Genomic DNA, 17,367 nt, shown 5'->3' with positions numbered 1-17,367 from the left:
TTCTATTTTAGTCTCCTACAGATAAATTAGTATATAGTGGAAGGGAATTTAACTTTTGTGAGGAATTAAATGCTGTGATAGAATTAACACAAACATTCACCTTGGTGTGTCTGTGCTTTGCATAGCAGAGACTATTCAGTGCAAATGCAGCTGTGTCTCACTAGACTCCAGTGGCTGTCAGATCTGCCATAAGCACGCACCGCACTCCGCAGTGATAGCAACGACCACGGGTCACCTTCATGTGTGTTTGCTGCATGTGAAAGCCTGTTCTGAGCACTTGGAGTAGATTCACCCAGCAGCCGGGTACAGTGGGGGACACCTGTAATTCCAATGCCCGGGAAGCAGAGGCAAGAGGGTCACAAGTTTGAGGCCAGCCTTCACTGCTTAGAGACACTCTTTGTAAACAGGAAATGACCTCGCTTACAGAGGTTGGCTGACGTCCCCAGGGTCACACAGCTCGAGTGGGTGGAAGTGAGACCCAGTTCAGATTGCAACCACCTTGCCTCTGCATCAGGGTCACCGACGTAGCTCCGTCAGTAGTTTCCCGTCTTTATCTTGGGATGGAAAACACTTCCTTTTGACCCGCATACATTATAACTGCCAGTCTTTTAATTTTAAGCTTTTTCTTTCAAAGCAGGCCTTGGTGGTTGCGGTCAGATCGGGTTTGCACCCGCTTGCACACGGGATGTGAGCTGATGCTTCAGTCTAAGTTCCCTTCCCATAAGCTAATGTCTAAAGCATTAAGCCTGGAGCTTTTGACTCCAGCAGGGAAGGCTGAGATGCTCCCGAGAGAGCTTGGAGGTGTTAGATAATTTTCTGCTAGTGCACATTTTACATTTTTTATCTTCTCTTCCCCACCTCACCTCGGTGCACTTGAAGCTCTGAGACTGTTCTTTTGCATCTCCCAGAAGCATCCGCCCAGAAGCTCCCGCCCCTCTCTCTCCTCCGCATCCCTCCCTCACCCGGGTTACTTCCCTGCCCCGCTTTGGCTATTGTCCTTGGGGAAGCTTAGGAAACAGCCAGATTCTTTTTAGTCTGTAGGCTGAAGACATGCTTGCTACTCATTTTCCCAGCAGGGAACACTGTCCGGAAAATAAGAGGTTAAAAAAAGAAGTCTGGACCGTGAAGGGCTGTGACAACTGTCCTAGGGGGAGCTCTAGCGAGCCCTGGCGGGCAGTGACTCATGCTGCTCTGTCACTCAGATCAGCATTGGCCCCTGCCACGCAGGCGGCCAGGTGGGGTTACAGCCAGAGCGTGCACTAAGGAGCGGGGAGCATGCAGCCTGCACTGCGGGGGATGTGATGCCGGCTTGCCAACTTCCCCCTGCCTGGTCCACTGCGGACGCCCTAGCCTGCAACCATGGTAACACTTCTGGCTGGAAATGCCCCCGGGAGCCCCCGAAGATGGGCAGCATCCTGGTGACTGATGGACAGCTGCTCACACTCCTGAGTGAGAGAGCCTAGTAGGTCTGCAGGCAGCAGAGACGATGTGACCCCCCCCTCCCCAAGCCGGGAGTCATGCCATAAGGAGGTAGGAGCCTTGCTGCAGATGTGCCTCCATGGGTCCCTATGTCCCCCCACCCCCACCCCCCATTCGGCGCTGGGTGCTGTAAATCACTGCAACTTTATTTGGCTGTTTTTGGTTATGCTGTTTGAACTGCGGCGGATTCGATGGGCAGGATTGTGCTGGGGAGGAGAGATGATGAACTTAAAAAAAAAAGTGGTTAATAAGATCTCCTAGTAGACTCAGCTGGCTATGAATGAACCAGACTGCAGTGGTAACCCAACGGCAGTTCCACAGCCTCCCAAGCCCCTGGCCTGTTCTCTCCTCTCGTTCTGGCTAAGTCATGAGACACACGTATCTCCCATCTGACAGCAACGAATATCACTCACTATTAATCATTTAGACCTGTCTGGAAGAGGGGCTCAGTGGGCTTAAGTCATCTGGCATCCTGACATTAGCCAGCTGACGTGGGGTGGGAGCCTTCTGGAAATGATCAGGTAGGAGCTGCCTGCTTGGGTAAGCTGCCCAGGCGCTTCTGTTGGAACCAAGTGACCTGTTTGAGTTCATCTTTCACTTTAGCCCCTGCCCAGGGCGGCAAGCTGTCTGCGGGTTGGTGGCCATGTTGGCAGTGAAGGGGTTAATCTCTTGTTGCTGTAGGAGCCGAGGCTGGGTCTGCCTGCGCCAGGAGCCGGGTTGAAAGCAGGCGCTGCAGTGCTGTCTCCAACGCTGAAGGAGTGAGGCGCTTTTTTTTTCCTTCTCCGCAACAGTGTGGAATCCGTCTGAATTTTTCTCTCCCCCCTTTCTTGTTTTTCTTTTAACCAGCTCCTCCCCCCTTCGTTCCCACCCTCAAGTCTGACGATGACACCTCCAATTTTGATGAACCAGAGAAGAATTCGTGGGTTTCATCCTCTCCGTGCCAGCTGAGCCCCTCGGGTTTCTCAGGCGAAGAACTGCCGTTTGTGGGCTTCTCATACAGCAAGGCACTAGGGCATCTTGGTAGATCTGAGTAAGTGACAATGTGACTTTCCGGGGGACTTGCATGGATGCCTGGCACACAGAGTCAAAGGTGGTGGTGGTGGTGGTGGTGGTGGTGGTGGTGGTGGTGGTGGTGGAGGTGGAGGTGGAGGTGGTGTGGGGTGTGCGGCGGAGGCGGAGGGAAGCCCCTGAGCTGCCTGCCTTTGGAAAGCAGTCTACCTGTTTGGGGCTTACTGGGCTAGACTGTTAAGGTTCTGTTCTGCATGGCATGCTAGGTACCTGTTTCTGTCTGTGGCATCCTAACGGTCAACTGGGTACTTTGGGTTAGTTTTTTCCATCTTTGGTCTCATTTAAGAGGGAGGAGAGAGTGGGAGGTTTCTAGCAGTGCAGATCCCTGGTCAAAGGGGAACCGTGAACGAGTTAAGCTGTGCTGTCCGTCTGTCTGTGCATCCATCTCAAGGGGGTGGGTGGCTGGTACCCTGGCTGTACTGCAAGGATCCTAAACACAGTATCTCACAAGGCTAAAGGTTTCCCGATGGGTGTAAGCGAGCTTCAAGTGGCTGAAACAGAGCTCTAGCAGAGAGATGATGCTGGGCTCCTGGCCAAGCATGCTGCAAGATCAGGGGTCTGCCAGCCGAGCCGTTCTGAGTAGGGAGAGAGCACTGGTGGCCAGAGGAAGCCCCATTCCTTCCTGTGACCCCCAGGAGGGAGTGTGGTGCAGCGGCCACTGATTCACAGAACCTGGGTTTCACAGGAGGGCAGAAGAGAAAAAAAAAAAAAAAAGCCTTAAACAAACCAGGTGACTAGAATTAGAAATAGAAATATTTTTGTAAACCTCTCGAGCTGGGAATCATTCTCTAGTCTTATAGGAAGCATTTAGAAGATGTGGCAGTCAGGGCTCGCTTGGAGGCTTCTATTCTCTGGACTCCTAGAATTTGGGATGTGGGAGCTGGATGACATTCTGTTTTCAGGGAAGCGAGTTCCCCTAGGAAGGTCTCAGACCAGCTGTGTCGTTCTCCAGATTCCTTGGCTCTCTCACATCGAGGCTCTTGGGGGCAATGTTGGGTAACTAGTTGCTGCCCACTTAGGAGAGGAACACATTTTAAATTTTTAAAAAATTTTCACTGGTACATACATTCCCCATGTGTTGTGTTTGTAGCTTAGGTATTGATTAGGTGGGATATTGTATTAGTTCCTGGACAGTGTCTCCCCACAGGTACACTTGAGGTTCTTGAAAAGATACTGGATTTTTACAGGGAATTGAGCATCTGATAGAAGCTGGGAGAGTATGGGCTGTTCTTGTTTTTTGACAGGGGCTTTTGCAGTGAGTGGTGCCAGGGCGGGCTTTCTTTATTACCTTGCCTGCAGTCTTCGTTTAAAAATCCAGGTAGATGGTGGCATTATTAGGTGTGCCTTTCTTGCTGATCCACTCTACCACCCAAAACAGCCCGGAGGATGGCAGGAGAGGCAAAAATCTAACTAGCTGTTGAATGTGCCATTAGTCAGATTTGCGGTGGTCCAAGCAGGGCTAGGAGGTTTGACGTTGGCATCAAGGACCCAGGCAGGAGTGGAGTCCCAGTGGTGAAGGCTGCATGGTTAGTGGGCAGTGCAACCTTGACACAGTCAGCACACTGAAGGTCACAGATCTGGCCTGGGAGGACATGTGTGGGGAGTTGTTGGTCTGCTTAACAGTTCTGGTCTGGGCTAGACATGTTGAGAAAGCTGTCTGAGGGTGTTGATCAGTGATCCGAAAAACCTGAGAGGCCTTGGGGGAGTGAGGTTTCGGGAGCATGGGAGTGGGGGGTGGGGGGGGTTTGCTGTGAGGGAGCCCCGCACCACAGTTACTCTGAAGCAGAGTGCGATTAACTGCTTGTTGTTCAGGGGGACTCTAATTGCCTCTTTCTGCTTCTCAGAGAGCTGAGTAAAGGGAGGTCTGTCACAGGGACATCTCAACGTTAGGGCCCAGGCACCGAATAAATATTTGTTGACTGAATTTACTCATGAGCCTTTCCCCTGGAATGTATTGTGTTGCTTTCTGAATTTGAAGGTTTTTCATTTCACCTTTGGCTATCTAAAAATCTGTCTCTAATGCATCAACCGAGCTTCCGTTTATGCCCCAACAGAACGTTTAATGAGATCCTCATGAAAATAAAATTCCATATAACAAAGCAGTACATTTCTTATCTGGAAGATGTAACAGGCAGTGTCTTATCTTTGGGGAACTTGATGCTTTTTCCATGGCAATTCCGGGCTAGAATCAGCAGCTTTTCTTCTGTCTCCCGGCTCTGTCTGTGGTACTACTGCTGGACCTGGCTTCTTTGCCAGGGATAGCTCGGTGGGTGAAACCTACAGCAGCATTCCAGAAGTCCTGTCCACCTGTTGGTTGTAGGTGACCCCGGCCAGGTTGTGTCATAATTACTTGGGAAGCCAATAAAAGAGACTCAGATGACACTGCCCAGCAGCTCCTGCGGTTTCGTAGATGGACAGTCACAGGACTCACTGCAGGGGGTGGCATCCTCTCGGTGCCGCCTGTGCCCACCAGTGACCTCGGCTTTCTTCCTGGGTTTCCCTTCTCCCACTTCTTGTCCTCAGCGTCACAGGTTCTTATCTTTGCCACTGTTACTTGCTCTTCAACCCACCGAGGAAACTGCAGCTGCTGCTCTGTGCCAGGGAAACTGACCCCAGATTTGTTACCAGTGAACTAATGGAGACGTTTGGAGGTGGGGCTGAATGAGAGCCGACTTCCCACCGAGACTCTGGCCTCCAGAACGATTCATGTTGTCCTGTTCTGGTTGCTCCTCACATCTTAGGGTCTTTCCCTTTTTGCAGGGGGACCCCAGCCTATTTTTAAGGCAGCCATTGAGCACGTTCTTAATTTTAGATTTAGCAAGACGCCCGTCTCAGTGTGTCCACGAATGAGGTGTAGGGGGAGTTTCTTGCTGCCCAAGTTGAGAACAGGGGAGCTTGGTGAGAACCAGAATTGCTTGCCTGCCTGTCTTTGGTGAAGTTAGCTTCGGAGAGCATCCGAACCAGTGGCTCTTTTCATGTCCCTCCCACCCCTAAGTGATGCTGGGCATTGAACCAAGGGCCTTGTCTGTGCTAAGTGAGCACTCTACCACAGCGTCCACTGAGCTTTAGCTCAGCCCAACCCTTTTCCTTTTTTGCTCAACAGGAACCCAGACCCAATTCCCATTCTTTTTGAATGCCTGGCACCCCCATTTGTTTGAACTTTGCAATAATAGGATAGAAACAGAAATTAGTGAGCAGAGGGTTTAAAGATACCATGGATCCCAGCACTTCTGTCCATTGTCAGCACAGGGTGAGTTTTTTAACATCCTTCCTTCTTCTTCATGGACTGCCTCATTATCTCTGCTCAAGTCAGGATGTTTCTTCAAGGTGATGCCATCCTGATGAGGCTGAATTTGTGAGCTGAGTGGTGTGGGTGAGCTGCCTTAGGAAGGGGCACTCTCTTCCTTTTGCCCCCTGGGCACTTTTCTTTGAGTGGATCTGGAGATACAGGGGTCAAGCCATCCCTTCAGGCACGGTGGAGGATCAGATGGCAAGTTTTCAGTGCCTCCTGCTTTCAGGATTGGGAGTTCTTTGCATGGTAATTTCCTCAATGGTAACCTGGTAACCAGGATGCCTTTCTAAAGGGCTTCCAGGAGGATGGAGGGAAACAGTGTTTTCTCTAATACCCAGTACATGAAAAGACCTTAGTTCTGTCTCTTGCTATTTCTAACACACCAACCTGTACCTGTATTTATGTACAACAATTCCGTATGTGCCATGAGTCTATGGGACTCAGCAGTAACTATCGAGTTCCAAGTCTGGCCAGACCCATTCTCAGCTCTCCAGGCCTTGGGAGTCTTTCTCCTGGAAATGCTTAAATGTTTTGGCCAACTACAAGAGTTAACATTCTGTTGAGAAGAGGTGTTCTCTGTGGAGAAGTAGATGAGAAGGACAAGATGAAGTCCCAGACGGGCACATCCCCTCAAGTTGACTGCATCAAAGCAGTTTTGTTGAAACAGTTCATAGAACTGAGTATTAGCTGTGGACTAGCAGGGTGAGCAAAGGAGACAGGGTCTCGAGAGAACCTTCTCTCCTTAAACTACTTAAGGAGTGAAGCCAACTCATGCTTTCTTGCTAAATGAACAGTGACAATCTTTCTTGGAATGCCTGTCCATGGCCCCATGCAGGCTGGGGTCTGCAGGGCAGGCTGGGTCTCATTGGTCCTCATGGTCCTGGACTCAGGAAGCCGTGGTGGGCCCTCAGTGAATATGTATGCTGGAACTGAGCTTAGCCATGAACTGATGGATGGTTAGGGTTAGGGGTCATCTCTGTAAAAGATGGTGTATTTGGGTCAGTAGAGAAGAATGAGGAGAGGGCCTGAGGTTTACTGTGGCCTGTTCTTACAGGGTGATCCACCCTCAGACGCTGATCTACTCACCTAAAGCACTAGCCTAAGAGGAAGCAATGGTCACCTTTCTCCCACTTTACATGTGAGAAAAACTGGGGCATGGAGAGTGGAGCTTGCCCAAGGTCTTCAAGTCCAGGTGGTTGTGGAGGTTCAGCGTCTCTTGACCACTGTGCAACTCTGCTGTGCCATTTGGACGCTACACATGGGAGAAGCTAGGAAACGCTTGTAGGATGCCCAGGTTCACATGCTTGTCAGAAGTAGACGCCGTTTGGGGGAATGAAGATCCATGAAGCTGGGGCAGGTGTGAAGAGCGATGACATGCAGGTCAAAGGTTGCTTTGGGTTTTGGCCTTTATGAGTTTGTTGAGCAGGTGGGCTACCTAGGTCTTAGGTTTCTTCTCATTTAGAGACCCTATACCTGCTGTGCATGTGTGTGTGTGTCTGTGTGTCTGCACACATGCATTTGTAACCACTCACATTCTTACTTGCTAGAGTTTAGTTCCTTGAGGACAGGAAATGACACTGACCTTGGCCTTCATCCTGTCTTCAGGCTGATTATTCATAAGCTGCAAAATAAATATCTCATGGGGCCGTGTGCATCCTCTCCCCCTCTTCCTTCTCTGTAATGCTGTGCTGGGATTGGAGGTGTGCACCACTGTTCCAGCCAGATCACTTCGTGGCTGCAGATGCTGACTCCGTGACTGGGTTTCTTCAGACTTTCCTTTTGCATTTCCAAGGCCTCCCATCTAGCCTCCTGTGAGGGGAGGGGAGAGGAAGGGAGAGAGAGTCTCCCATTTGTCCTACGTTTATTGAGCTGCTTAGGAGTAGTGGGGAAGTCTTTTCAAAGCTGTTTTCCCTGGAACGCACGAGAAGGTAGGCACGGTAGTTAGTGTACATGTATAATTGTGCTTCTGCAGCCGAGGTGCTCCTGTGGGGAGATGGGAAGCTGAGGTGAGGTCTCTGTAGGCTCTCTGGGTGGATAACCGTGCCTGCTCAATGGCAAGCTGAAGACCCAAACAAGGTAGAAGGACCAACCAACACTCATGGTTGCCATCCACCTTCCATGTACATGCTGTGGCATGCGCGCAGAAAGCAATCAACAGAGAGAGAGAGAGAAAGAAAGAGAGGCAGAGAGATACAGAAAGACAGAGGCAGAGGCACAGGGAAAAAGGGAGAGACAGATACACAGAGAGAGAGAAAAAGAAAGAAAGAAAGAAAAAAAAAGAAAGAAAAGAAAAGGAAGGAAGGAAAGAAAGAACGCAAGAAAAGTGGAGGTGGTGGTGGGGAATTGTTTCCTTCTGCATCTAGCCATAAGCTCCTTGGCTCTGTGCTTGCTACCCACCTCCCAATTGCAAGGACTCTCATCTGTGATTTTGTTTTGTTTTTTTAAAAAATAGTCAACACATCAACAACAACAGCTTCTTACCATAGTTCCTAAAGGCACTCATTCACTCTATCCAAATGGCTTAATGCTAACTGTCCTCAGGTGCTGGCTCATCTCCTGCCGTTAACCGGATCTTAAGCGGTTGCTCACCTCTGGGTATTGCCTTGGTTTTCTCTCCTCCTATCACTCATTCGATTTCTGTCTCTCTGGTCAAGCACACCTTGCTCTCTGGGCTGTCTCACCCTGATCTCTGCTCACACTGAGCACGCGCCTGCCTCTCAGTCTTGGCAGGACCATCCTCCCACCTTCTCCTTTGCCTTAAGGACACCCTCAGGAACTCAGATCGCAGCAGTCCTAGCCCAACTCTGAAGAGCAGGCTCTAGAAGGTCTGTCACATGTGTGCTTCGGTGGTCCCCACAGGCTAGTTTGCTTGGTTGTCTTGGGTCCCTTAAGAGGGTAGTCATTGGCTAAACATACTTCGTGTTCCCAAGCTTGGCGTCAGGTTGGCTGCTTTTCCTTTGCCTGAGCAAATTCCTCTCGGTTCTCTCTGCCTTCTTTGCCTTTTGCTCCTGGCCTGTCTGATGAACCTCCTGAAAGAATCACATGTGCTTAGTGTCCCCTCCCCCTTTTTTTCTCCCCACCCCTCAGTACAAGGACCGTCTCAGAAGCTACCCCAGCCAACAAAGCAAGCCACTGGACTCTGTTAGTCAGCCCATACCTGGAGAGCTTTCTGCTTTGTTCTCTGGGTCCTGGGCCCTCGGTTTCCTCCCATCTCTCCTCTCCGTCCCGCAGTTACTTTGTGTAGGCCCTTGAAACATAGACACTGCCACTGCTGTCGCATGAGCTATCCCTTCATTCTTTACCTACTGCTTCCTCCTGCCCCTCCTCTTCTTCAGGTAAGAAACTGCCATTTCTCCAACCCTTCTAGGCAAGAAAATGGTGTCACCTTAAACCCTCTTCAGCCTCTTGCCTCTGCCATCATTGGCAGGGCCTCTAAGTTGCTCCTCTGATGACACTTGCAGCTGTGCCCATTGCTCTGTCCTCACCATCACCCCAGTGGTCATTTGCTCAGACTGGTGCAGTAGACTCCAAATGAGCCCTCTGCCTCTGGTTTTTCTGGCTGTAATCCATTCTCCACAGAGTGGAATTCCTCCGAAGCCAAGGCTGGATGACGTAATTCTCCTGTGGGGACCTTCAGCAGCATCTTGGGTGTGCACAGAATTAATGGCCTCTCCTGATCTTGACATTCAGGCTTAGTGTGCCAAGACCCTAGCCTGTGTTCCCAGTCCTACCTTCTTCTTGTCCCCTAGATCTGGCCAAACCGCCAAGGGCTCACCGAGGACAGGGCTGTCTGTGTCTTCCTTTTGCCACAAACAGGACTTTGCCCCTGGCAGGTCAGACTTTTGTCAAATTGAATTGGGCTAAAGTGGTCTGGGTTGTACTGGATTCTTCTGTCCAGATTATGCAGTGTCCGCTGAGTGCGTCCCATGTGCCCAGAACTATTGTAACTTTCCATGCATTATCCCCCAACCTTGCCATGGTTCACTGGGTAGACGCCCAGACTTCGCGAAGTTCCTTAGAGGGCTGGGACAGATCTAAAGCCCATGTCTGGTTACTTCCAGACCTCTGTACGTGACCTCTGACAGTCATGGCTTCTGCTCATGTGAGCTGTCTAAACAGGCAAAGTAAAGGAGCAGCTTTCTGGAGGGGTCACCCACACAGTCTGATTCTGAGTATTTAGTAAGTACTGTCACATAGCTCAGCCGCATCCATCACACTTAGATAATAAAGCCGGAGATGACCAAGCCTGGGTCTGCTCTGAGGTTTGCACAGCTCACCTCTTTAGCTTTAGAGCTCACAAAACTGTAGCAGCCCTGTGAAAAGTCCAGGCTTGAGAATGAGAAAGGCAGGTACTCATTTCTGGGGCCCACCTCTTGACAGGTTTGTGAATGAGGCATTTAACTTCTTTCAGAGCTGGTTTGCTCCTGTCTCTTTTTGGGGCGGGGTGGTGGTGGTGGTGGTGGTGGTAATAGTGTCTGTCTGGAAGGTTTCCCGCAGGGACGGATGGCAGTCTTAATGTTCGTGCTGGAGCAGAGCAGGCGTTCATTTTAAGTGGCCATTGTTACCGAGGTGTGCGGACAGGAGCCCGGGTGCTTTTGGCTCTCCTTTCCTCCATGCTTCCACTTTATAAAAACATTTTGCTGGTTTTTGCCCATTGAGAGAATTCAGGTCCATGTGGGGTGCCTGACGGATGGATGCCCTAATATCTACATCCAATTTTTTACTCTTAACAGAGTCTGTGATGCATCAGTTAAGCCCACATTTCTCATAAAACACTATTCTTTCTGTCAAGATCCAGTTACAGTGGGCTGAGCCTTGTGCCCTGTCCCCAACCAAGATGCCACCTGTTTGCTCCCACCCTTGGGCACCTGAGTGTTCCCGAGAGGGGTGAGTGTATGTTTTAGCAAGGCTGGTGCCCCAGGGCCAAGTGTGTCTTCTCTGATGCTGGGGCTGGAAAGCTCTCAGTACAGCCTTGACCCTGTACAGAAATTCTCATTTTGGATTCCTTTGTCCATGATGATCTGTATACTGTACCTGCCTGATGCCTGCATGTCATTCGTTTATTCATTCATTCACTCACTGCATTAATGGATTCATGGTTTCGTGGGCATAAATGTGAACAGGACAGATGCTGTCCCTGTCCTCAGAAAGCTACCACACACAAGAGACAGATTCAGATGGTGGCTGGGGCTCTTTGGAAATCAGCCCAAGGGAGGGGTGGTGGTCAATTTAGACTTCTCAGTAAGGCTTCCCTGAGCTGAGCACCAGGAACATGCTGGAGAAGGTGGGGTCACCTGACACCTGATCACCTGCAGGCTGATCTCCAAGCCCACGCTGAGCTCCTGTGAGGTACCAAGCCCTGCTCTAGAGGCTCTCCCTTCACAGGGCTCATGTCCTGGTGAACATTCATTCATTGATCATTCCTTAGCAAATTCTTGCTATCCTACTATGTGCCAAGTACTTTCTAGGCCCTGAGGATTCAACAGTGGTCACGAGGAGGCCAAAAGCCCTGCCTACATGAGTACGATCTGTCAGAATGGCAGACAACTGGTTCTTGATGGCAAGTGGGAAAGTTGTTCCTGGTAGAGGGGAAGAGGCCGACTTGGAAGCCAGGCCCACACTGCGCTGAGTGGCCAGCCAGCAGAGAGCCTGTCAGAGCAGTGGGCAGCGTGGTTGAGGTCAGAGAGCCTGGACTTGCGTGGGATTACACTGAGTAGGAAGGCATGGTAGGATCTGAGTGGGAACAAGGCAGATCTCATTTTATGAAGGAGCTCTCTGACCGTGGTTGGAGGGCAGGTAGGAGAGGGGATGGGGGTTGGCGTCAGGGAGGAATAATTAGGTGGTTGTATTCATTCAGAGAAGGGGCGGGAGCATGTCAACAAAATCAGCACATCGAGGCACTCACTTGGAGCCAGGAATGGTATTTAAAAGAAAAATCACATGCCGGGCTATGTTTTTATGAATAGTGAGGGTTTTGATAAATGATTTTTTTGCTACCTATTAATCATCCTAGAGCAAATGTTTCCATTCATCTGGAACCCATTGGTGGCAGTGGTGGCGGTGGTGGAGTGTGTGTGGTTGCTTATCTGGGTGTACACGTGTGCTGCACCCCAAAGCCAGGCAGAGTCTGAAGCTCCCCAGGAGAGTGGCATTTTTCGCATTTCCAAGAGCCTGCGACGGGCACCACTGTGTATTTTAAAATGGGCTTAGAAAGTTAGTTCATAAATTTCAGAATGTACAATCTTAAAAGCCAGCATATTTTTGGAAACAGAATGCTGATGGTTTTTAAATTCTCTTGTACCACGGTACAGCTTGCGGTTACATATATTTTTAGTACCGTTGGCCACAATTAAGGTGAGGCCCTCGACTGAGCTAATTTCTATGTCTCTACACTTGGCTGGCTCTGAAGCCTGCGTGACCTGTGGTCTGTGATCAGGCGACAGATTTTTCAGGCAGGGGTAGGGCTTCCTAAGGAAGCAGATGGATGGCTTGATACTTGCACAAGATTCTAGGCCTAGGGCTTAGAGATGACCTGCCCGACGCTCTGGTTGGTGGGATGGAAGTACACACTGGGTCCTATTGAGAGACAAGTACTGTGCTAATAGTGTTCACGGGTTTTTCTTAGTTATATGGGTTATTTATAGGCACGTCATTGGGAAAAGTACATTTTTATCATCTTTCTTAAATGTGGAGATGCCACGTTAAAACAGTTTTTGGGTCGAATGTAGTATGTTAAGCAAACATGTTCTCCATGCTGTGGAGGGGCCAGAAAACCTCACTCTCTCTCTTTGCCTTGCTCTGTCCTCTCTTTCAGTGTTCATTGGGCCTCTCTAATTATAAGGCAGATGTATATATTAGGAAGAGATGTTGATTTCAGAGTAAATTTTTCTAGAAAATAGAAGCTGGGGAAAAAAAGGAAAACCCAAACTTGGCTTGGCGCTGGAGGAGACAGCATTGCTGCGTATGTGGGTGGGTGGGTGGCTCCGTGCAGCCGCTGCTCAGAGGAGCGGCTCCCCTCCATGGGGGCAACTGGCTGTGCATGCAAGATGTGGAAGCAGGGGTAGGGCGGAGGGGTGGGGCAGGAGTAGGCCAGCAGCATGTGGGCAGGCTGCACGCTCTTATATTAGCATCTTCATTGTACTGGGTCTAATCCAGTTCAGAGTATGAACTGGCCTAGGCTTCTGACAGCTATCCTGTTTCCCAATTTAATTGTCCCCTTCCCCCCAGCCATGGAGCAGTGGGGGGAGAGTCGCTTCTGTGTGTGTCTGGGGGTGGCTGTGGGCCGACACAGCTTGTGGATGCTTTTGGGTTCCTAGACTGTCTTGAGCTCAGGCTTAGCAAACGCATGCAGCCACTGATGGCTAGAGGTCACCGTATCCTGCATGGCCCTCCTCTCTCTTCCCTCCATGACCTTGATGCTCTGAACACCCTCAGCACTGCCTTGCTTGTCCAGTGCTGTCCAGCCAAGTAGTCGAGTTGAGATACGAACTCACAACCATCGATTGTAGACCCCTCTACTTTTAACTGTCGGCACTCAGGTAGGGTAAGTGAATGTAGAGGCTTTAAGATCAGCTCTTAATTACCACCCTCGAGCCTACCCCCATCCCCGTGCCCTGAGGATAATGCCTGTCCCACAGGATTGCAGAGATCTGGTGAGGTGGTCCGTGAAGTGCCTGCACAGAGGACATGTTTCCTCAAGTGGCGCTTCTACTCATGTCAGGGCTGGTGTTTGTTTTCCCTCCTGGCTGGTTCCCAAGGTGAGAAATGGAGGCTTTACCTTGTAGTCTCCACACTAGGGTTTCTCAGCTTGGCATTGGTGACATTTTGGGCTGGATAACTCCCGTAGGTTCCCCCGTAAGTATAGCTTGTTGAGCAGTGTCTCTGGCTTCTTCACACTGAATGCTAAAAGCACCTCCACTCTCAACACCTCCTCATCCCTATCCTTACCCTGCTCCTACCCCGGCTCCCATCATTAAGATTAGAGAATGTTCTAAATATCACCGCATATATCCTAGGGAAGAGCCACTGGGCTGTAGGGAAGGATTAAACATTTTTTAAAAATTATATTAGTTCATCTATTTTTACTCTGAGTGTTTTCTTGCATGTATGTCTGATTTCGTCGCTTCTTTTCTTCATTTCTGGGCCACAGGCACATTCTAAGACCTCAGAATTCTGATGAAAGTACCCTATTGTGGAATACTTTGTTTTCTTCTTTAAATAATGTCATGCCTGCATTTTGGGAAGACCTTAGACTAGAGACTTGATGTTGGAAAACCAAAGCGGTGTGAGTTGGTGCTTTGGTTGCTCTGGGGTGAGCTTGGATGAGACCTCTCAAGCTGATGTTTTATGTTATGGTCAATTCCAGGAAAAGCACCACCAGTCACCATTCACTGCTACTTTGGAAGATGGTTAGTGACGGTGGTTTGAGACAATGTTTTGAAATGTTTGTGTGAGCATGTGGATCTGCAGTGCTTTGACCTAATGTTTGTGGGGGTAAGTGCATCTGCAGCATACTTTGGGGCTGGAGAGATGTCCCCATGGTGAAGAGGCCTTGCTGCTCTTGCAGAGGGACCAGGTTTGGTTCCCAGCACCCACATGGCACTGCAACCGCTTCTAAGTCCAGTTCTAGGAGGTCTTACGCTCCCTTCTGGGCTCTTCAGGCTTTGCATGTCCTGGTGCACATAAAGTCTCAGGCAAAACACTCATAGACATATACTTAAAAAAAATTTTTTTTTAAGTTTTTTTTTTTCTATTGGAGTGTGCTTCTGGTACTATGAATTAAATTGTCTGAGCTGTATCTGGCTTTACTGTACCATAGAACTCCATGGAGATGCTATAGCTAAATTAACTTATGAAGTTGGGCAACATGGCCCATGCCTATAATTCCAGCCCTTTGGAGGCTGAAATAGGAGGATCATGTGTTTGAGGCCAGCGTCAGCTACACGGTGAGACTGTCTTTTTAAAAAAAGAGGGGGGACAGTGAAATGGCTCATCTGGTAAAGAAGCAGGATGACTTGAGTTCGATGGTCGGGACCCGCAGAGGAGGAAAAAAACCCAATTCCCTAGGGTTGTCTTCTGCTTTGCACATGTGCAGCATGGTACACAAACGCACACACACGTGCCCGTACACGCACTGCACAGCTGAAGCAACACACACATTAAATGACGTAGAATACTATTCTCAGCTATTGTCCGGCACCTGTGCTTGTCCTGAAATTCAGAACAAATTGAGTCCCCACCAAAGGAGTGATGACAAAGTGTTGGTCTCACATGACCTGGCCAAAGTGCCAGTGGAAGCCGACGCTGAAGCGGGTCAGACCATAGCTTTGGAAGCCCTGACTTGACCCCACAGGTATGTTCTTCTAATTAGCTCCTTGGTCTTCAGGGACGACTGTCCATCAGAGTCATTATGGACTTCAATGAAAATGGCACTGCCAGGCCAACCCCGAGTCTCTGCCCGGGTTGAATTGCTGTGGGCGGGCCCCACCCCTGGCTTCCATTGCAAGCACTCCACCTCCAGGAGATGATAGTATTCATCTGGGCTGAGGTAAGGGAAGTTGCCCAAAGCTGTGTTGACCTTTGCCCTCTATCCCCTCTCGTTATTTATGCAGTTGTTGCTACAGGCTCAGTTTAGTCACAGCATTGAGCTTTTATTAGTCGTGATTTTTATTTATTCTTGGGGGGGAAAGGTTTCTTTAGCATATTTATTCTGAAGAGCTCTTAATTGCCGTACTTAGAACTCTCAAATGCGAACATTTGTCAGGCATCAAAATAGCAGAGTGAGCAAGTCGGACTTGGGGCGACTGCTACATTGTCTCCTGTGAGTGCTCATCTCCTGGATTCTGGGCCTATTAACCAGTGACCTAGAAACACTTTTTCCTTCTTTCTTTTTTGGCGAATAAGCAATCTGTTTTGTACCCACACCAGCGAACACTCAGCATTAAGCTCTGCTGGAGCCCTCCCTCCATGTGTCTTTAAGCTCTGTGAGCCACGTCTTACTCGGCCATCACAAAGCCCATGCACTTGTTTTCTAAAAGGGCGCTAAGCGTGTGCTCAGGTGGGAAGAGCTGTGGCCTGTGCAGTCCTCCCCGGTGTATGTTATGTGTGTCCTCCTGTGGCATGTGGATGACCCTTGATTACCGAAGGACGGATGAAGGACCGTCCCTGTCTCCTCAGGTGGCCTGTGGCTGATCAGCGCAGTCAGGAACAAGGAGAAACTCAAGACCACCCCAAGCAATCCCTGTGGGAGGCAGGACCACTCTTCCTGTGCGTGCATGTGTGTTTGTGCGAGAGTGTGCGCGCGCACGCATGCACGCGTGTATTTTGGCTAGGAAGTAAGCTTGTGAGAAGTGTTGGGATTTCTAACCCAATGGGAGAGTTTTGAAAAATACATTTATTTCTGGATTTTAATCCCTGTTGCCCATTTCTATGAATAATCACTGTTTGTCTCAGTGTGAATAATAGCGTACAGCTCATTCAGCCCCCTGAGTGTTACCATTTCAAGCAACTGGTATAGGCCTGTGAGGCGTGTGCTGTTTACAAAGTGGCAGGGGTTGTAATAAAAATGGCAACAGTCATAGTAGTGGTTGACATTTGTCAAGCTCTCAATGTGCCAGGGATGTATTTAATTGTGAAGATGACTGAGAACTATGCCCATTTTACAGGTGAGGAACCTGAGGTTAGGGGAGGTCACTCAGCTCATCAGTGACCGGTCAGGTTGTACACAGAACAGCCCAGCTCCGGTTGTTAGTTCATTTGGCTGCTGTTGAGTATAGAGAGAGCTGTCAGTGAGTGAGTCCTGTCCCACCAGCCTGGTCACTGGGTTGAGCGTGGTAGCAGAGCAGTGTCTCTCATTGCTGCAGGGAGGGGGCTGACCTCTTTTAGGCTGAGATGTAGTCTGGGGCCGCAGAAACAGGACTTTCACCTGCTGGGAAAGAGCCTCAGTGCTCATCAGTAACCAGCTCCCACAGTCCCGTTACCAAGGCAACAAAGACGGGACTGTGGGGCAGCAGTGGGCACTGCCATGTCCCTCCACGCATAGGAGCTTGTGCTTGCTGTTGCCTTCACTTTGCCCTTCACACAGTACTTAAACCCAGCACTGAGGGACACATTCTCCTCTGCCTGTAGCTCACCCACAGGGCACCTACGTATGTGTGTGAGCACCCTTCTGGTCCATGCCCTGCAGAGCTTGTCATGCAGCTTCTGTGATGTCTCCTGAGCCTGGTGTTGGGCATTTGGCCACCTTCAGTCCTCCACTTCCTGTAGACTGACAGAAACCATGTCTCAGCCAGCAGGTTCCTTAACCTCTCCAGGCTTCACTTCCCTCATGTGTAATAACAGAGGTGGGGGGATAAACGAATAAGATATTTGTAGTGTTCAGATAGAACCAGGAGAGTCCCACCGTGAGCGGATGAGTCTCACGTTGACACTGCAACAAGTCATCACAAACCTAGAGGAGTAAAAGAACACACGCCTGTTAGGTTGTGGTTCTAGGGGCCAGAAGTCCCAGCAGGTTGCTCTGGGCTAAA

At 49.8% G+C, this 17,367-nt stretch overlaps 1 protein-coding gene across 9 annotated transcripts in view; it reads left to right on the top strand.

The window, feature by feature from the left end:
• Cit (citron rho-interacting serine/threonine kinase) overlaps positions 1–17,367 on the top strand; it is a 166,053-nt gene that overhangs the window by 63,087 nt on the left and 85,599 nt on the right. For 8 of the 9 annotated variants that reach the window (XM_060382541.1, XM_060382543.1, XM_060382539.1 and 5 more), the window contains one exon: positions 2,326–2,509. In XM_060382541.1, coding sequence (XP_060238524.1) covers positions 2,326–2,509 — 184 coding nt within the window. Of the gene's footprint in view, positions 1–1,121; positions 1,531–2,325; positions 2,510–17,367 lie in introns of those variants that run through there. The other variant, XM_060382545.1, reaches the window with a different exon arrangement.

The sequence above is a fragment of the Meriones unguiculatus genome, chromosome 4 (assembly GCF_030254825.1).
Source record: "Meriones unguiculatus strain TT.TT164.6M chromosome 4, Bangor_MerUng_6.1, whole genome shotgun sequence".
Classification (NCBI taxonomy): Eukaryota; Metazoa; Chordata; class Mammalia; order Rodentia; family Muridae; genus Meriones; species Meriones unguiculatus.
Note: the sequence above shows the minus strand (reverse complement) of the source record. Positions and strands in the feature narration are given on the sequence as shown.